The 21,281-nt window shown below is 39.4% G+C and overlaps 1 protein-coding gene across 7 annotated transcripts in view; it reads left to right on the top strand.

Moving 5' to 3' along the window:
- Positions 1–21,281, top strand: part of CCDC180 (coiled-coil domain containing 180) — a 45,698-nt gene that overhangs the window by 23,494 nt on the left and 923 nt on the right. For 4 of the 7 annotated variants that reach the window (XM_038374499.2, XM_043498816.1, XM_043498818.1 and 1 more), the window contains 20 exons: positions 858–1,075; positions 1,759–1,934; positions 3,279–3,459; positions 4,835–4,981; positions 5,299–5,443; positions 5,680–5,796; positions 6,325–6,423; positions 8,536–8,622; positions 9,531–9,721; positions 10,666–10,736; positions 12,330–12,507; positions 13,322–13,396; positions 13,931–13,997; positions 14,774–14,915; positions 15,445–15,605; positions 16,557–16,694; positions 17,576–17,687; positions 18,622–18,727; positions 19,204–19,342; positions 20,795–21,005. In XM_038374499.2, the coding sequence (XP_038230427.1) occupies positions 858–1,075; positions 1,759–1,934; positions 3,279–3,459; positions 4,835–4,981; positions 5,299–5,443; positions 5,680–5,796; positions 6,325–6,423; positions 8,536–8,622; positions 9,531–9,721; positions 10,666–10,736; positions 12,330–12,507; positions 13,322–13,396; positions 13,931–13,997; positions 14,774–14,915; positions 15,445–15,605; positions 16,557–16,694; positions 17,576–17,687; positions 18,622–18,727; positions 19,204–19,342; positions 20,795–20,926 (2,682 nt within the window). In that variant the 3' untranslated portion in view covers positions 20,927–21,005. Of the gene's footprint in view, positions 1–857; positions 1,076–1,758; positions 1,935–3,278; positions 3,460–4,834; positions 4,982–5,298; positions 5,444–5,679; positions 5,797–6,324; positions 6,424–8,535; positions 8,623–9,530; positions 9,722–10,665; positions 10,737–12,329; positions 12,508–13,321; positions 13,397–13,930; positions 13,998–14,773; positions 14,916–15,444; positions 15,606–16,556; positions 16,695–17,575; positions 17,688–18,621; positions 18,728–19,203; positions 19,343–20,794; positions 21,006–21,281 lie in introns of those variants that run through there. The other 3 variants (XM_043498817.1, XR_006276045.1, XM_043498820.1) reach the window with 3 other exon arrangements.

Genomic DNA, 21,281 nt, shown 5'->3' with positions numbered 1-21,281 from the left:
AGTACTAGTCCCTCATCCTATGTCTGGCCTTGCCATGTGTGTGTTCTGAACATTTCAGCAGCAAAATCCTGAGCTGGAATCCTTCTCATCCCCTGGCATTAATGGTCCTATTAGGTCAACCCAACTGGGAACCAGTAAGCATTTTGCAAAGGTTGTCTCAGCTGAAAATCACTCTTTGCTTTGTGTATTTTACAGCTGACAGAAAGAAAAACTAGTTCCTAATTGTAATATTGCTTTGGGGTCATAGGGATAGCTGAGGAAACTCTAAATTACAAAAGAGCATTTCAACAAAAAACTACAAAGGCAATTACAAAATCTGTAGTGAAACTAGACCACCTTTTAGCCCATATATCCAAGCATTTGCAGCTCATGTTTCAAAGGGATTGAAATAATAATAAAACTCAGCAAAGAGGATATATCTGTATCCAGATCTTAATAAGGTTCTTTAAAAAAAAATCCAAATCATGCAGACCTATTGCTGGCTATGCTGTAAAGTTTAATTTGTATTATTCCTGGAGACACTGACAGAGGTACTGGTGACCTGAAGCTAGTGACCATCCTGAAGTACTAGGATATTCTTCATTTCTCTGTAGATTGAAAAAAATGGAATGACCACCTTCTACTTTTTGCCTTGCACAAACACTGCTAGGCTAACAGCAAAGCATCAGCATGCTGAGATGCACAAACTTGCTTGCTCATTATAGCTTTGTTTTCCAAATTAGGAATCAGAACATGACTCAATGTTCTTGAAATCCATAGGTTCTCAACATTAACCTGTGTATAGCCCATGTTAGTAGGTCTTTAAAAACTTGTCAGTAGCAAAGATAACAAATGATGATTTCCTGTTACCTTCCTAGGTTCTGTTCCATGATTATGGTGAGGCTGAAAGCTGTGAAGTAATAGCAGAGGTCTTCACCACCTCTAGTGGGAACACTTACTCAGTTCTTGGGCATGAGGAGACAGGCAAGACCAAGACCTCCGAGATCTGTTATGCTGAATTTGCAGAAAAAACACTTCCTGTGTACCTGGAGAATGTGCTTGTACCAGAGAGCTTGTTTACAGAGCTTAAGAAAGAGTTAGTAGAATGTAGTTTGTCCTTTTTTCTTTCCCCGAAGTAATTGACAAACCTCAGAAAGTTTGGAGGTAAAGTTTGAATGAGCATCCAAAAGTTATCTTAATGCTACCCCCTTGTATGACCTTTCCAAAAGAATAATAAGAAACATTTTATATTGCATTTCATCAAATGTTTAAGTCTCATTGCACATCTGTGAGGAAGGTGTTATCCTTATTTTAAAGACTGAGGCACTGAGAGGTTACTGCCTTGTCCAGTCACACAACAAAGCACTGGCAAAGCCAGGAACTCAAAGCATCTAGCTTCCAACTCTTTGCTCAAAGTTCTGAATCCCATCCCTCCAAGTCCCTTTTCTTACCCTTCATTTTGACAAAGCACCAACTCTTCTGCATTTTAGCAGTTGTATTTTGATTGAAAGCAGTGGATTAACTATATCAGAGAAATCCAGGGCAGGATGAGTGAACTGAGATGCTGTAAAGAGAACAAGTTGGGCAGGCTAACATTATTTATGTTTGATTGTTGTGCAATTGGTGAGAAAACTTATCTCAGTGGAGTCAGACTCCTCAGAGCTTGTTTTTTTTTACTAAGATCTTTGAAGGGTTTTTCTCCAAAATGAAATCCTTTGTCTCTCACATACATGCATGCACTCTGTCTCCCAAAGCAATGTGTTTGCTTTTCAATCATAGGATCCGCCTCTGCTTTTTTGAGCACCTCGAGAAGTGGTTTCCCCAATCCTTGTCCAACTCCAGGATCATTGTAACAGCCAAGAAAGAGGAGCTGAATTCGGAACTGCAGCTGCGTCTTCAAATGCATCAGCCAAGGCGCGAGCGCATAGAAAAGGATATCCATAATGTCAGGGCTGGTACATATATTCACTTTGGGCATCACATCTCTTTTTAGAGCTCTCTGAGTGTGAGTCATAACCTGGCACAACAGTGGCTGGTGTTAATTGATTCGATATTGGGGAATAATGAGGTTTCAAGGGACCTTTTCTAGCTCCTACCCTAAACTTGCTAGTTTCTTACATATTGGGGGGGGGTTAACTTTCCTTTTTCATAGCTCACATTTGTTTCCTCCTGGTTCACACTAAGAAGAGATTCATGAATGACCCTCTGAGCTGATTGTTAACAATGCAGAGCATCCACAGGTCTCACTGAAGTCAAAAGAAGCAGTGGATGCTCAGTACCTTTGAAATTCAGCTAATAATGTTTTGCAGACAAAAGAAAAAGGGTGGATTTTAGAATAGTTTTAAAGAAAGAAGTGACAAAGTTTAACAAGAGCCTGGATATAGGAGAAGGATTGAGGTGTTGAAGGTATCACTGAGGTTTAGAGCTGGCCAGAAAATAAAATTTCTATCCTGTGGAAAATATTAAAGTGTAGGAAAATATTACATCTCAATTTGGGATGAAAAATAGAAACCGCTACATTTTTCACAGGACAGACATTCCAAAAAATTTAATTTTAGGTCAGCTTGCTATCTGGCTGCCTGGAAGGCTCTTGTCAATGTCTCTTTCCCTCTTATATCCAGTACTCCAGCTCTCTGCCTCCCTGTCTCTCAGTCTCCAGGCTTCTCCTCCGGAGCGGGCAGGTGGACAGCCAAGACGTTCAGTCTCCCTGCTTCCCCACAAGCTTGGCTGCAGCTCCCCTTCAGGCAGAGAACTGGGAAGCTATCATTTTGATTTTCCTAATGGAAAATCAATCTATTTTTTTCAAAATTGAAATTTTCCCACAGAAAAATTTGTCTTTGCAAAAGGAGCATCATCCATTGGACAATCATTGAGACAAGAAATTTCCCAACCAGCTCTACTGAGGTCGCAAGTCTGGGTGATGGGAAAGTTAGTGGAGATGTCAGCAATGACTGAGAAGGGAGGGAGAGGAGACAGCATAGGAGCAGAGGGGAGAAATTCACATTTTAACATACTGAGTTTGAAATAAATCCAGGAGAAGTCAGAGAGACATTCAGAGATGGGAGAAAAGTCAGGGATACAAAGGCAAATTTTCCTCTTCTCAGTGCTAATTTCATGGCTGATGTGAGATCTTGCCTGGTTTGTTTTCACACCACCAGCCATCTTCTACTGAGCATAGTGGCTAGTTGTTGGGGTAAGGCAGAGTCACCTGTGTTGGAAGTCAGGAGCGGTCATGTCATGCTCGGGCTCAATCCAAGCTTGAGGCGATGGCCGTCTGAGAGTATTTCCTTTCCTTTCAGCGGAGCTGCTTCTTCACCAAAAGCGTCTGGAGTGTCACTGTGCAGGGGTGATGGAAGCTCTGAACAAGGAGAAAAATGAGTTTATGAAAATGAGAGAGGACCAAAATGACATCAGCAAGAACTTCGGCAGAAGGATCCAGGACATGGAGGCCATCTTCCACAGTTCCACTAAGGCTGAAAAGTAAGCTCATCATGAGTCTCATGATTTGTGAGGTTTTCTATTCCTGTACTGCATCCTGAATCTGCCTTATCCCAGATTTCCTGAACAGCAACATGTATCATTGTCATTCTTTGAAGCATTTATCTTACTGTTTGATTGCCAGACAGCTCATTCGACTGAGGTAGGATCATTTGATCTAATTATTGTTCTGTCCACCTTCCGCTGGACAGTAACTCAGAGTGGGACAATCTTTACCAGGTTCTTTTGTCTAATGTGCAGTCACGTGACCCTGTGATCTAAAACAGAAAAGCTTCAGCATAGAGGAACAGATACTTGTACACGCTGAGATCAAAAAGCTCATGTATCTGAGACATTTATCATTATCAAGCCTTAGTACAGTATTTATTGCTCTTCTGCTACTTTTAGGCTTCTCAGCCATGTTTTAGAGCAATTATAATAATGAGGGAACAATGGTGTGAAAAATAAAACTAAATACAAACACACTTTATCATTCTCAAGGACACTAGAAGGCATGTCCAATAATGTTTGGGCAAAAATGAAATAACAAATGGAATAAATAAGAGGAAAATTCCATTTACATTCATTTATTTGTGTGCATGTGCGCCCGTGTGCGTATGTACTAACTTAGCTAACAAAACTATTTCTCACAACAGTGATGGTGTCCAAACTATGGCATAAACATAAAGATTGGACTATGCTGAGTTCTTTTTTCCATAATATCCTTTGCAAGGGAGACACGTGGAATGCTTTTCTCACTTTAATCTCCATTCCTTTGAGTGAGAGTCTTTGTTACAAAGAAATCCTTTGGTTAACTCAGTTAGACTCTCTGTTTCCTCTCTCAATGCACTGTAAAACCTAGAAACCCCAGGTACTGTGAAGTCAGTTACTCCAGGTCTCTTTGGCAGAAGTGGAAGTTAATATCTCAAGACCAACACCTTCTGTGCCATTACTCTTTAATGTGTTACCTCATAAATATGAATAGGAAAAGTAAAGCCTCTCCAGGGTTTCTTTATCTCCCTGCTAAGAAACTAAAGTCATTGGTGAATTTTAGAATAATTTTAGAATAAAGTAGAAAAAGCTCATTTCATGTATCCAGATTTTATCCAGGCTACCTATCATGTACACTAGCAGCAATTGGCAAGTTAGGTTATGATAACACATGTATAAGATTCCTCTTTCATAGCTCTGACTGTTTGCTAGTAGTGTGTCTGTTGTATGCTGCCACATCAAAACATTCACAATGGAAGGGAAACAGAAGCGCACTGATTAAACTCTCATTCTTCTGGTACCTCCGAGATCCAGCAGCCTTTAAAAACGAATGTCTGCTCTTCCATAGATTTCCCTGAAAAGGCTGTCTTCTGTTATTTGCTCTTAGATTGATTGCTCTAAGCAACTCTCTGCACTCAGAGCTGCTTAATCATGTAGAAGTTATCCAAATATCCCTGCGGAGTTACCGGAACTATTTAGAAGAAGCCTTGGGGAAACTACGAGATTCAAACGTGGACTTTCTTAAAGCTTGCAGGTATAAGGGGGAGGTGCAAATGTGTTTATTTCTATATCAGTCTCTGTTTGCCTGGCTTGTATGGTTTTATCTCTCTCTCTCTCTCTCTCTCTCTCTCTCTCTCTCCTTGTCTCCTTACCTAAATTCTGTAATTTATTGTCAAGTCAGCACAATAAAATTCAAGTTCATCCTTTAAAAAAGTATATTACTAATATCATAATAGTGTTTTCATCCCATGAAAAAATATATATAATAGGGACTGTTCAGCTAAGCATTCTTTTGAGGAGGTGGCAGAAACCCTAAGACAATTACTTTCCTTTCTCACCTATTGTTTTCAGATTGTTTTCAGAGGGAGGTAACTTTTCTCCAGAAGAGGTGGAGTACTTCTGTAAGCGTCTGGAGAAAGAAACGGGACGCATTGACTTCACTGAAGGCTTAATCATGACTGATATGGAGAAAATGGAGTCAAACTACTTAGAGCAAGTGGGCAAATCTTCATTCCCTTCTAGTGTTCAAATTACTGGCTGCTGCTAATGTAACCATTGTAATCCCCTGTGTTCCTAGATGTTGGTTGTGAGACTTTCTTAGATTTAGTTAATATTTGTGTGACATGATAATAATGGAAAATGATTATATAAATGCTAAGTGCTATTATTAAAGGCTAAGAAGGACGGGTTTAAGTCTGATTTATCTCCTGATTTTTGGCATTTGTTTTCAAGGCTACTGAGGTTATCAACAAGTTTGAAACAAAATTCCATAATCTTGCAGTGGATCATCTCTTCATGGAGAAAATTCAGCGGTTTCTAACAAACCTTCAAGTGAAAATCAAATCAGAGGTACAAATACAAATTCCAGAACTTTAGTTTGGTTCAATCTCAATCATTTATATATTTCACTTATTCTATCCAAAGGATTTTTGGCTGGGTTCGGAGAGACAAACACACAGATGAGACATAAGTACAATGTTTTTATCTGTTATTTAAGGACTGTGGTTTCCTCTGCCATTGCCAGCCTTGAATCTAGGGATCTAGGACCCAATCCTGCTCCTGTTGTAGTCAAGTAGGATCACACCCTGGGTTTGCACCACTTCACTCTAACCACCTACAACTAAATAGACCAGCCATCTGGTTGATGCAATATAGGCCATGAAAAAAGAGTTGCTGTTGTAAATCACTGAATTTGGCTTCCATTTTGGGTACCAGTGATTCAGTGTTTTTGTTCTTTGAAAATAAATAGTGTGCTCTTTCATGAGGATCTCTGTACTTGCTCCCTCCTGGAGAAATCTTTTGATAGTTCTATACATTTTTGAGTATTCATTTATCTCAGCTGGGTTTTCATTTCACTAACATCTGCTTCTGTTCTAGGTGGCAAACTCCAATTTACAGGCACAGACATTAAACTCTTCTTTGGAGAAATTCCTTAAGAAAATAGATGCTTGTGCTCATCCTACTGTGGATAAAGAAGTAAGTTCCAAAGAGACATCATGTAGCTGTATGATGTGCATGTTTGTGTGTGTCTGTTAGAATCCACCACGGTTCATCGTAGTCAAACTGGCATGACATATTGTATTGAACTATAGAGGAAAAAGGAGGATATTGCCAAATCAGCAATAGGAAAAGTGCACACACATAAATATATAGATTTAAAAAAAAAAAAAAAGTCAAGAAAAATACCCAAGAATATAAATAAATCTTTTGAGAAACATGAATTTTGGTAATGAGGCTGCAAAACTGGCAATGCCAACCAACCCTCTTTAAATTATCAGAAAGTCTTCTTACCTGCTTTTGGAACAGTGAACTATCAGATTTGTGTAGCTGCCTACTGTTTCACAAAGGAAAAATTTGTAATACATAATATAAAATCAGCTACATCCAGGGTCATGTGGCACAGCACGTTAATGCACCGGCAATTTACTTGAGGGGCACTGAGTTCAAATTCTAAATTTTGACCTTGTTCATAAGTGGAAAATTAATTCATCCTGAAATGAGTCTCCATTTGTGCACATCAAAACAACCACCAAACGAGTTGACGCCGCATTCTTTGCTCAAGAAGCTGTTGTGGAGAGGCCTTACTCTAAGGTGTCCAAGTTAACAAAGGGCCAACTCAGCCTGTTACACAAAATTGTTTATAAAAATCAGCAAAACTTGAAGCAAGACTGGAAGAAACAAAAGTTTACTGCCACTACCCAAGGACTGTGTTAAGATCCTGACTGGTGAACAAAGGAAAATGGAATCGGAAATTAATTAACTAAAATTGATGTGTTGGAAGGTTGTCTGTCTTGGTCCTTTTGGGGTCCTTAAAAAGAGATAGGGGAGGGAATCAAGATGCCAGGATGAAGGAAAAGTAGACTGAAAGGAATTAGCTTTATCATTATGGCTCACACTCCTATCATCTCTTATGACGCGGGGTCCACCATGATACCATTGGGCCTTCGTCAACCTGATCCTGAGAGATGTCCTGGCCAGACTAGGCCAGAAATAGGGATCCACACATCAATACCTGGAATGTGTCATGTGTCTTTTACCTTCCCAACCTTATTTCTTCTCTTTCCTATCTCTCTCTTTTTTGCCTTCTGTTTAATAAGAGTCTGGCTTAGCTGACCAAGACTATCTCTATCGCAACACTGCCGTTAGCCCTTGACCAATGAGGCAGCTAAAACCAGTTCCCTAAACAACAAGTTGGCCAGGTTTTGGAGTGGCTGATGAGGCCATGTGTTTCTGTAGCAGTGAGATTGCAGGTGAAAGTCATCACCAGAGACAGATGCTGCATTTTCTGTCTTTGCTATTCTTTGCTCTCCCCTTCTGTGTGTATTTATTTTGTGCTTAAAGGAAGCAGGACTGGATTTCAGCAACAGCAACATCAGTTCCAGACCATCTTAGCTAGTTTTTTCTCTTTTCCCCAAAAAGGACATTTATTACCATCTAAAAGGCTGTCAAACAGGAGGTTCTCACTACAAAAACTCTCTACAGTTAAAAAAAAGAATAAGGGATATTATTAAAATGTAAGCTTTTCTTAATACTCTACATTTTAAATGATTTAATTGTTTTTCCTTCCTTTTTCTATATCTTTAATAAAAGGTTATAAAGATTTTTAATGACATTTGTTGCCCTGGGCTAAGCAGGACGAGGTCTCTGTACTCAAAACCCTCAATCATGTTAAGCTGTTTAGTGTTTTTTCAGTGATGGGGTCAGGTTAACATCTTTGACTCTCGGGGTCCATTTATTCCATTGATATTAACAGGACAAAGTTCCTTCTCCATGCTTCCTCGCCCTACTATATCACAGCTGATAAGAGTCATGAGAAGTTGCATTGGTAGAGACACTAAAACCACTAGTCCTTCATTTTCCTGACCAGCATATTCGTACTCAAAATTATTTTAAAAAAAGAAAAACATCAGTTTCTATAGGCAGTGAATTGATCCCTCGGTTTCCACGAATGCCTAGATACAGAAGTGATAGAACAGATTAGAAACATCATCGACAGACAGATGTGATATGTCAACATGTTTGGTACATTCTAAATTTTCTACCATATTGAGCAAAATACTATCCATATTATCCTTTCCTTTTAACTAGGCTGTGACTTCAGAAGAACTGTATGACTTTGCCAAAACTGTGATGAAACAACTGAAAAAAAGGAGCAAGTATCTCAATTGCCTACTGGTAACTACAATCATCCCCGTCTGTACTGTAGAATAACATTAACTGGAATCTCTGTATTTTATGTAATCTTTGGGTGAATTTTACTATTCAAATGCAAACTATTTTGATTTGAAAACTCCTGTATTTTAAAAAGTTTTCAGAATCCATATTTTGAATTTTCAGGTAAAGCGTACGTATGCTATTGAAAAGGAGTACTTCTGGCACCTTAGAGACTAACAAATTTATTTGAGCATAAGCTTTCGTGAGCTACAGCTCACTTCATGTGAGCTGTAGCTCACGAAAGCTTATGCTCAAATAAATTTGTTAGTCTCTAAGGTGCCAGAAGTACTCCTTTTCTTTTTGCGAATACAGACTAACACGGCTGCTACTCTGAAACCTGTCTGTATGCTATTGAATTTCAAATGATCACAAGCTGCCCAAGAGGTGGTGATATAGGGCCCAATCTTGCAAGGTACTGAGTTTCTTCAACCACCAATGAGGCTATCAAGTGTTGAGGGTGCTCAGGACTACTCAGGAGATGCTCAGCACTTTGTAGAAGGTGATCCTTAATGAGAGGTTGTGCTTGTGCGTGCATGTGTGTTTGAGTGTGTTTTTAAAGGTTTCTTTAAGAAATTCAGATGCACTTGCTGAAGGCTTTGATGGGATAGCAGATTTTGTATCAAGTGATTAATCTTCCTTATTGTTGGTACATCTTCTTTATAGAGTGTTTTATTTTGCTTGTAATAATTATAGTTATACTTAACTCTCAACCTCTCATAGCTGCAGAAAGGGGAAATGTTTCTAAGTTATAAAACTTTTCCATCTAGCCTATGGGGCAACACAGATGGTAGCTGGCACCTCCATGGAATAGTATAACTAACTGCCTGTTCTCTTTAGTAATATCTAATTTTGTTTTCCTCCACTTCCAGGACCCCATCCCAGCTCAGACAGAGTTTGCATTACGAGGTTCCATTGCAGCTGCAATCCGATCAGAGAGTCTCAAAGAGGAGAGTAGGATGATGGTTATGGGGATAGATAATGTCCCACTGTTGAATCCAAGCAGAATTGGAAAGTCAGTAATTGATGATGTAGCAGTAAGCGTTATCAAAAATTTACTCCAGTAAGTAAATGCTCTCTGTGCCTAAAGCTGTTAGTCCTTTAACTTACTTAATTTTTTGCTCACTGTATGTACGTCTTATTGCCATATTGTGCACAGGACGCAGGGTAAGCAATTCAAATACATATTTATTACTTTTACCCAACAATTTATGTTCCTTTATGTGTCTTGACAATTTTATTCTTAACTATTGTTTCAACTAATTTGCCCAGTACTGATGTTAGACTTACTGGTCTGTAATTGTCGGGATCACCTCTAGAGCTCTTTTTAAATACTGGCGTTACGTTAGTTATCTTCCAGTCATTGGGTATAGAAGCTGATTTAAAGGACAGGTTACAAACCATAGTTAATAGTTCCGCAATTTCACATTTGAGTTCTTTCAGAACTCTTGGGTGAATGCCCGGTGACTTGTTACTGTTAAATTTATCAATTAATTCCAAAACCTCCTCTAATGACACTTCAATCTGTGACAATTAATCAGATTTGTCGCCTACAAAGGATGGCTCAGGTTTCACTAGTTCACTTAAATTTCACTAGTTCAACTGAAGTGCTGTAAAAATAGATGTTAATTGGCTACTAGTTTTCTGGCTTCAAGGGCATTGTGTGAATTAAAGGGAGATAAAATGTTACATAAAGGTAAAAGTATGAGGAAAATGTATAAACGTTAATGAATAATTAGATAGTGGATGGTGTGAAATGGCAAGCTCCAGACCTTTTCAATAGCATGTTTGAGTGCACAATTGTGCTTGCAGAAACTTCTAATTTCCAATTATGCTAGATCATATGAACTGTTCTCATGCAAATTATTGCAGTTAGACATGCATTTGTAAATTTAGCCCTAACATTAGGCAGTATCTCAGAGATTAAAGTGCTCTCAAACCACGACAATGATAGAGAACTGGCAGCTGGGTATTTAGAAGCCACATAGCTCTTAATTTTTGTTTCAGAATTCAGCAACCAAAGAAATCTCCAGAACTGCGGCATGAGAGAGATGATCGCTCACAGTCAGTAACAGGAGGTATGTAAGCAGTCTTTTTACTGCTGAAGTTCTCTTTCTTATGGATTGACAGAAATATATATTTTAACTGGCAACTCTTAATATGTGACTATATATTTATACCTCTGAGCAGGAATAAAGTACATATCAGCCTACTACAGGCCATGTTTTTTTCTTGCTTGCATCATACATGTCAGTTGACTGGGTATGTGCGCACCAGACATCCTTTGGGATATGGTGTGCAGGGAAACATACTGGATAGCCATATCTCCTAGTGCTGGCTTGAGAGGTTTGGACGAATCCTGTCCTGCTGCTTATGAGAAGGAAAGAGGCCCCCTACACACTCTTTGTCCCCAACCATATGCAGAAGTATACAGGGGACAAGACTTATCTCTATATCTTTATGTGAGTGCATATATACTCCCATTAGGAGAAGGCAGTGATATTCTCTCTCTCTCTTTTTTGTTTTTAATGAAGGATTATGTTGGTTTAGGTAAAGTGTTTGTGACAGCTGTTCATGTAATTCCATTGAGGTTTTGAAAGTGGCAGCTCTCCATATAACTCCCATGGAGGTTAATAGGAGTTTTAGAGATAAACCCCATGCAGCACTTTGAAAATGTAGCCGTGATGGAGATCCAGTAATAGAGTAAGCCCTCTTCCCACATCCTTGCCTTGGTCCTAGACATGATACAATATGAGCTTTCTCAGGCTGCGTAATCAATAACCTCCCTCTGACATGGAGAGTCCATTCTGAGCTAGCCATACCTGCTCATTTCTGAGCCTCCCTTAAGCAGATACTGCCATTTGTGTCAAACTTGTGGTAGTTTTATGAGGACACACATTCACCAGAGGCTGAGTTGAGGCCATCAAACTCGGGTCACTTAGTACTTCAAGTTGGACTTAAACTCTGGTGTGAAAAATGAAAGCTGAGAGCTGTAGCCAGAAAAGAACCCAACTTCTTGTGAAAGAAGCATCTAATCAGGCAAGGACAAATTTGTTTGGATGAGATAAAAATAAGCTCATATCTTCATCCAAACCTTTCTGAGGTTCAGAAACTGTTTGCTTAACTTCTCTGTATGTTTTCCACTTGCTTTTGTTCCTAATTCAGTTCAGGACCTGAAGTGGAAATACCAAAACACAATGAAGCAGACTGTTCTTTTGTGGCTGGATTGTGCCCTTGTCTTAAATGGCAGTGCAAGTGAATAAGACCCTTGAGCCCTTTCTCACCTTTGTGGGATATACCTGGATCTTGGGCTTGCATCTGGTGCAGAGGGCAGCTCCTAGTTTCTAGATTCTCTTCCCATGAGCACATAGATGGGATGGGGCTGGAGGGAAGCCAGGAGTGGCAGAGGCTCATACCTCTTTCCTACCCAAAGATGATTTAAGGAGCCCTTCCCTGGGTAACTGCTAGGATAGCATACCTACATCTTGCATAGAGTAGCACCTAGACTTCTGGGTGCTGAATCCAATTTAGAAACATCTTGATGTTTTCTCTTCACTTGTGTCAGTTAATGTTAGGAGTACTCAGCATGGAAGTGAAAATACATGCTGTATAAATATATAGAAATGACTTCAAATTTGACTTACAGAATTTACTTCTTCTTTCCTTTTAAGGGATTTATCAACCCATTTATCAGCCGATTTATCAAGCAACTTATCAGGTTCCCACAGCACAGAGAGGTTCTGTTTCAAATCTGCATGCTGAAAATCCCCAGAACGCTGTTCTTTATGGCAATTTATCTGTAGGACCCAAGATGTCTACCTCTGTAAGCAAAAAGTACTCAGTGGTGAGGTAAGGACTATGGAAAGAGAAACTCCAGCATCTTGTGTATGTGGGGTTTTTTTTGTCTACTTCCCTTTCTTGTCTAACACTAGCCTGCTTTCCATCCTCTCACACATTCTCACTACTGTTGGTGTGAGCCTTTTCCCCAATGGTGCCTACCATCTGGAACAGCTGCTCTGTGTATTTGTGCCTTATCTGCTCGCTCTCATTTCAAATCGCATCTCAAACCTCATCTCTACCTATTAATTTCTCTCTCCCTCTCCTATTTCAGTTAATGCAAAGGGTTTGGGGATGCAGGTTGATGCTAAATTGTGTGTATATAATATAAAAACACAGCGTAATTTCCAAATATATGGATGTGTGTGTATATTACTGATAGTACAGACAGCACAGGTATTATAATTTTCAAATATGGGTGCCTAAACTGGATGTCCTATTTTGGAAATTCAAGTTGGCTCTTAGACACATTAAATGGGCATTTACCTGTATGCAATGTAGTTGTAGTGATATTGAGCGCGGGATATTAGAGAGACAAGGTGCGTGAGGTAATATCTTGTATTGGATCATCTGTTCTAAAGGAAGGTCAGGAAATGAAGGATCTGGAGGGCCCATAGGAAGCAGAATCCTGAGTACGTCTCTATCAGATGATGATTTTCATGTAATGTAAATGTGGGGCATGAAAATCTTCCCAGCTTTTTTTTTTTAATTTGATAACGCTCATATGACCATAGTATCATAAACAACGGCTAGAGGGGGTGGAGAGAGACTAAGCATTAAAAGTCTGAATTCTTTTGAATAAAGTAGAAAATATTTGTCTTTTCAGCATACAAAAATACTCCAGAACTGGTCGAATTGACAAGAAGTTCCACATCTTTGGAGAGAAGCCTAAAAAATCTGAGTAAGTTTGCTCTGTATTTCCTAAAGTATTGATCCAATACACCATTAAATTGCTATTTTTGTAAAGCTAGATTAGACAATTGTACAGTCTTAATGTGAAGTATTAATTATAGGTGTGGTCGTTTTATATCATTTGATGCATTGGACAAAAAGGGGTGGGACACAAAAGGAGAAGGGGTGGAAACCTGTCAAAAAGCATAATGATGGAAGCTATGGAGCTATATTGTATGCCCTTTAGTGTAGAAATTTAGCTGGTTTTGCCTTTTTGTTATGCTACATCTAATATTTTCTGCATGGGCTTTTGTATGTGCATTTTACTCTTGTCTTTGCTTGCCTTGAAGAGGAGCTGTACCAAGAGGGATGGGGTCATCTTAGGCATTCTTACACCAACATACAAATATATGTTATTTACATTGTATTTATTATTATTTTAATATCAGTACCTCTCATATTCAATGAGATAAAATGTTTTTAAAAGTCAGAAATATTCCTAGTACCAAGTACTTTTTGGATTGTCATTGTGTTTTGCTTTCAGTCATTTTAAGGGGATTATCACCTGTATTCTCTGGGAGGGTAATGATACCTTGCTGTATCTTGCTGAGGTAAGAAAACTTCATTTTCTGCAGTAAATTTCTACTATTGTGGATTTATTCCGGTAGTAGCTTAGCAATATGGTTCTACTATATTGCATTGGAGCTCCACAATCATTTTTCTTACTTTATTAGTGCATCCAGTGTATAATAATAATACTTAATACATGCATTGGCTTTTATATCTTAAAATTCTGTACAAACAATAACTAAACTTTATACCATCCCTGTTTGGCAGAATAGCAGGTGTGGATGAATATACATACCTCTGCCATAGTTATGTGATAGAAAGGCTTCATTACCAACACAACTCAAACCCTGTTACTTGTAACGGGGTCAGATGGTAGGCACAGATTAAGACAAAATGGAAGTGAAGAAGTCTTGGTTTCAGTTTTTCACAGACTATTATAAATATACCAAAATGCGCTGCTTTTAATGGTCATAACCACACCTCAGCATCATGAATTCAGAGACTACAACATCATCTTAATAACAAGATGATTAGGAAAGCTGAGATCAGAGACTGGATGTGATCTAGTTACAAGGGAAAGAGATTTGACAATACGCCTGATATTTGGTAATGAATCTGCATTCTCAGCAAACATTCCCTCTCTGAGCTCAGGTCAAAGCTGCTGGTAAAGTTCAAGTGGGGGAGGATAAAGGTGGCACAGAATGAAGGGGACGCTGAAAGCCCTAAAGATGCACTGTACTGATATATTCGCAGTGGTGACTTTTAGACTGGACACTTTGTCAAGTCCTTTTCTTTACCACGTCTTTACTTTCCAAAGGAGTTTTACCGAAAGGATAAGCATCAAATCACGAGGCCTGAATATCTGCAAGAGACATTTGACCATTGTGCAGAATTGTTTGGGCAGAAGCTCCTGTCTTATCAGAGCCAGACGGATGATTACCATAATGCCTGCCTAATAGGTAAAATCTTAGGGCCTAATTCTTTGTCATATATATCAATTGGAATTGAAAACTGAAATGATCAGAAGTCCAGAGTTTTCTTAAATCAGCCTTGGGCCAATGCCAATGGAAGAAGAAGGAACCAGAGTAGGGTTAGTATAAATTTAAGGTCCTGTTATCATTGAAAAGGCTGGAATCTCTGCTTTCAAATTGTGCAGTTTTAAAGCCTAGTTGTGTTTCCACTCCAGTCAGTGGCAATGCTCTTCTGTGGGACCAGAATTGGGCCAATTACCTGTAACTGGAGTGCTATCAGTTACTAAAATTATGTGAGAAAGACCATTACAAAAATATTTAATTGAAAGACCTTTACAGATGCTTCATGACCTGTGTGTGTCTCCAACTACTGGTCCTGTGAAAAAATTATCCCTGTGAAAGAAAATTCCAGTCACTTTTGGCACTTATACTATACATTAGTTTGGTTGGTTTCTGGTTCTGTGACGTCAATGTCTGTATGTGACACAAACCTTCCTCTGGTTGCCTTTTCTACCAGAGTTCTGGGATCAGTTGAAGTTGTTTGAAGAACATCTCCCTCATATCTCCCATCTGGTTATCGACAGCCTTCTCAAAGAGCATGAGCAGCAGCTCAGACACTCCACTGATCAGATCCGGCAACTCTTCAAAGAACAGCTGGAAGAATGGGACAATGCAAAGGTATGGTTTATGGGCATGCTGGAATACCCTTCAGCATAAGGTATCCACTGTGTGACAGAACATGTTATTGTCATTTACATTAAACTCATTTGCTTGCTTATGCCACTGACTCCTAAACCACCCACTAATTTAATTTCCTAGTTTCAGTCTCATGTTTTTAACTAGAATAGTTAAACTTGGAGGTAAGTTCAGGCTTTCAAAAGCATGTTATGATTTTGTTTTGTTTCCAGTATTTTTATTTGCTATCATATAAATCTCTGTTCTTTGATTCTGTCTAACTCTAAGTGCTATATGTTAAGCGGAATGGTGATCCTTAGTTGACACTAGTAAGCTTCTGTGCACTATTCCTTTGGGAGCAGAGAATCTGGAAGTTCTGTGAGTATTCAGTGGATCAGGGCTGGGCACTCCAGAGGAATGCTCTGAGGTCTCAGGTGCTGTGTGCTTCTCGCTAACCTGTACAGAGAGAGCAAAGCCTGCAAAGGCCTGCAGGACATTGCTAGTGCTGCCAGAGGCTGGTGGAGTCATGGGTCTGACCCATAGTAGGTACAACAAGACTTCCTCATGCTAAGGGCAGGTGATAGAGAGGTGCCTCACAACACAGGGGACCCCTGAGAAGCATCACAGTATCACTGATATCTCAGGGTTCTCGGCTGAAGCCTACCTGCTTCCCTCACCCTCTTTCATCTCTCTGTCCCCACTTTGATCTCCTTGGGGATTCTCTCTATGGAGCTTGTTGCTGTTCTTTATAGGGGAATCAGCTGATCCCTGTTCAGGTGTATCTCCTTAGTAACTAGGGTTGGGTGGCCCCAGGTCTTTAGCCATTAAAGGGCATGCCACCTTTTTACAACCGATACATAAAAGAGTTGTATTTCTACTCATCCCTCTTTCTCTCTAGGACCTAGTCACACATTCTTTGCAGAAAACGCTAGTGATGTATTTGTTTGATTAAAGGCTGAGAACAAGAACAAACTGCGTCCAGCTCTGGGGCACCCAGACAACTTACCCCAGCTGGAGGCTTTGTGCCAGAAGGAGTTAAAAAGACAAAAAGACCAAGCTGATGGGATATTCCTTAACACCCAGAAACTGCAGGTATGAGTGACATACTAGACTGTGGCTTGTTAGAACCTATTTGATTTCTTGCTCAAGGTCACAGGTTGGAGTTTAGGGTGCCTTTTACCTCCCCATTAAAAGTGAACTGGAAAAGATTTTTAGTTTTAGGCAGCCCCATTAAAGACAATATCTTTTGACTCTTAATTCTGTGCTGTCACCACTAGGCCATGCTTTCTTCCTAAGATTGTAGTCAATCTGTTTTTCCCATGAGGTATTTATTCACAATGCAAACTGAGGAAAGGGATGAACTTGCATTTGTCTGCTGCTATAATTACAATATTCTGGGTTCTGAAGCTACTGTTGTAGTGATGGCATGTGAGAATGGAGTAATGGTGACACCTCCTGGTTAGGTTTCAGAGTAGCAGCCGTGTTAGTCTGTATTCGCAAAAAGAAAAGGAGTACTTGTGGCACCTTAGAGATTAACAAATGTATTTGAGCATAAGCTTTCATGAGCTACAGCTCACTTCATTGGATGCATTCGATGAAGTGAGCTTTATCTCCTGGTTAGCTATCATAATTGCAGCAGGTAATGAGTGTTTTCCCTGTGGATGTTTCAGTTTTCTGTTTAATCATATTGTGCAATTCTTTGGGCAGATTCTGTCTAACTACACAGATCTTCTTGTGCCATTTTATAATTTACATCAATCTGATCAGTGACGTGTTTGCATTCGGAGCATTCCAGAGAGGCCACTCTGTGAGTTTTTCATAAAGTGCTGCTCTGTAGCTGTTGCACAAAAGCAAGGTTGGAGAGTTGTGTAACTCTTCAGAGCTGCTCTGAAAGGAGATGAGATTCTTTGGAGGGAGAACTTTTCCCATTTGCACTCAGACGTGAGTCCTAAATGCTAACTGCGTCCCCACAGGCCTGTGCTGCTGAGTGTGCCCAGAAATTTGTTTCTGCGCTAGCGAGCCTCACAGAAAAACTGCTTCTGGAGTTGGATGAAAGTATCACCATTGATGATGTACAAGTAGCAAGTAAGTCAACTGAATGGAACACTTACCCAGTTCTCCACTTCCTTCTTGATGCTTTCAGTAAAAAGTTGTTAAAAGGAGAAATAGAGTTCCTTCTGTAATCTTCTGCACTATTCCTTCTAGAACTGCATATGTCTATTGCTTTTCATAGCTATATTTCATTATACTGAATAACTTGTTATACCAAATGCTGTCATCCATTGCTTGTTTTTATAGTGTTCCTTGTCTAAAGATTTCAAGGGAAGTTTTATGCAATTTAAGTTTTGTAAAAAGTACCCAGAGATTTGGATGGGTGCTATTCTGGTTGCTTTTCAGACTAACTACAAGTACAGATTTAGAGTTTGTGATTTCAGATCAAGTTCTCGAGAGCGACATATTTGCATCTCCCTTCTTCCCTGACTGACACTGTAGATGAGGTTCTGTGCTGTGCCCCTTGGAGATGCAGCATAGACAGCACAGACCAGGGGGAGGAAGTGGTGAGGGTCCAAAGGTAGTTGGTGCATGCAAATTCTAAGTTTCCATGGAAGCTGATGCAGCCCCCAGCTGCTCTAATTACAGCTGCCTCCCAGGGCTGCCTGTTAACTAGTTTGTAGCCCAGAATCTTACCCCTGCCACCCCCAACTCTGGGTCTTGTGATCAAACCAGAATTGGCCCTTAGGATGTTCCAGCACCTCAGTCCCACCACATGGCAGTTCAGGATGCTACTAACAGGATTCTAGGGTCAATTGGAAAACTATTTCTGTGCTCTGGTGATGGGGTTTAGGAATAGGAGACCCTTGAGTACTGTGAAAGGAAAGAATTCGGATGATCCACTAACTTCTTGCAAAGTTACCTCTTGAAAACTGAAAGTATCCAGCTTTGTACAGTTGCTTTGGAGCAATGATATGTAGCTGATCTTGTTTTGCTGTTACTAAGTCTGTCCTTTGCTATGTCCCAGAAATTGAAATGCCAAAAGAGAAGATCTCCACCTTAATCCATCGTAAACGAGCTGGGCTTTCTTTAGAGATCCATGACATTAAGCCATTAACTGAACGTGGCAGCAGGTATCACCAGTATATATTGAATGCTTCTCTGCACATTCTGTCAAAAATGCTTCCGGGTACTATCCAAACAGTTTTCTACTACACTTGTTGAACTTCCTAAGTTCTACCCACAACAGTTATGATGTTGTTTCTCTAGTAATTAATGTACTTCAGAGAGGGGGGAAATGCCTACCTCGGGACAAACCCTACCTGTTTTGATCATGTGACCACATATTAATCAATGGGATTTGCACATAACAAAAAACAAAGCATTTTTTTGTTCTAGTTTTTTTTAAATAACTAAATTCCCCACTCCCAGACTAAGAATATGAAAGACAAGTATTAATCTAGATTCTGCTTTTGTGGAGATTTCTTTCTGGAAAAAAAAATATCTGTATTTCCTCTTTAGGTATAACTAGCAGTAGAATCGTTCTACTCCCTTACTCCTCCTCCTCCACCAAAAAGTTTTTAAAAATTTTCTTGTTTGTGGTTTTAAGGACTTGGCCAGGAATACCCAAGACCACGCTTACAGACGTTCCAGACCATATTCTCTGCAGAGAAACTGCCTCTGTAACAACAGCCAAAACTACTCTGGGTCATGTTTCAGCAGAAGAAGCAAGAGATGCAGCCTATGTGGTTTGTGTGAGGGAGAGGTGTAATTTCAGGAGGCTATAAGAGAAGAAAATGTATCTGCTCATAAAACCAAGGCACACTGCAAGTCTTTTCAAAGATTATAGTCAAAATCAGTGTGACTAGAAATCCCCTCTCATTTCCATTTCTTTATGATGGTGACAAAAGTAGAAAGTGCTTGAGTGATTTCTGCTGAGAGCCTTTTCCATCAGGCCCTTCCCCACTTTTCAATAGGACAAAACAATGAATGGTGCCAGAACAAATGATCTGATGTATGTAAAGTTGATGATGATGTAGAGTTGCAGTTTGGAGAGTAACTGTGTTGTCAGGATTTGCCCCTCATGCTGTTTCAATACAGCACTCAATTCTCTTCCCAAAGTCTGCAATTTCAGTGTTGGATCACAAGACTAGTTCTCCCTTGGAGTGGAATGGGTAGTAAGATCCATTCCCATTTCCATCCTAAATCCTGAGTCATCTCAGATTTCTGTTTCTGCCACTAGCAGGGTCACCCTCTCGTCACTTTGGTCAGTAGGAAAAATGAACAGATTCCATTCCAGACTGCTTCAAAGCCCTCCAACTCACATTGCAAATAATTCAAAGAACAGCAAAATCAGTAGCTGGGGAAAGATGCTTTGTTAAGTCCTCATGGGAATAAAAGATCAATGTTGCTGGGCCAGTTTTATTTCAACAATCATTTTGTATGGACAGTAAAAAATATAAAAAATATACATATTACAGCAGAAGTAGCAAGACCATGTAGCAAAACCGTGTCAGTTTTATATATGTAGTAATGATAATGAAGCACTTGCCTCAAAACAGTACTGTGAGGTAGGAATGGTGTCTGCATAGATGTATGTAAGTAATATTAATCAATGTATATATCATGTACATACATACTGCACAATAAAATATATTTTGGTAAGGCAAAATGAAACGAAGTGTAGGTTCAAGAAAACCATTTTCATTTTTATAACAAGAAATCATTTGTTTGGTCTGGAGGTTTTAATGATGGTAGAAGGTTCACAACTTCCCCATCGTGTCTAGGTGATGTACCTCAGAGCACCTTCATCACACAGTTTAGCTCGACTCTCTGCCTTACTGAGTTGTAGGACAAAAGCAGATTTGAGACTTAGAGCCCTTCCCCCTTCTAGAACAGGTAGATCTTTAGTCATGTGAACTCATTGAGGTGAGATAGAGAATCTTACATTTCAACGCAATGTATACTTAAAAGCAAAACTTAAATATTTATTTTGTTTATTTCAGTACCCATTAAATAAAGGAAAGGAAAGAAGGCAATGAATAATTAAATACCTATATAGCTCTATTGTCAAATATGGAAAACAAGTGGCCAGTACACAATCATTTGACACAGCAGGGCAGGGCATGGAGTTAGAAACTAAAAGAAATGGCAGGTATATCTGATCTTAACCAGTTTCTTCTTTTTGGTTATTTGTTCAGAAATATAAGCATAAGTTGGAAGAGGAGTTTGCCAAGATTAAGGAGGAAAACACAGCCCAGCTAATGAAGGCTAAGCGCTGGGAGAGTTGGTGGAAACAATCTGTTCAGAAGATAAAGCAGCTGTATATTTGAACCTCTTGTTACATGTAAATCTGTGTTGATAATATCTCAGTGTGTTTGTTCTACAAATAAAACTTTATACTTTACTTTATTAGAGGAAAAAGTTTGAACATCCTGCAACTTTCCTAGAATAATTGGTGAATGTCTGTAAATGGTCCATGGACAGTCTGTCTTTGCTGACTGGTCTATGTCCAAAGCTGATTCTGTCATGAGAATAATTAGTTGTTCTTGTGTCTCTTTATAACAGCCACTAACTGATGGAGGTTATTAAGAAATTTCTCCTATAGACTAGTTATTTTGTAATTGTCCACTATTGGATTACTTGAACCTTACTCTGAGGCATTTAGTACTGGCCAGTGTCAGAGAC

Source organism: Dermochelys coriacea, chromosome 16 (assembly GCF_009764565.3).
Source record: "Dermochelys coriacea isolate rDerCor1 chromosome 16, rDerCor1.pri.v4, whole genome shotgun sequence".
NCBI lineage: Eukaryota > Metazoa > Chordata > Testudines > Dermochelyidae > Dermochelys > Dermochelys coriacea.
The sequence above is the reverse complement of the archived record's forward strand: the minus strand, read 5'-3'. Positions and strand labels throughout refer to the sequence as shown.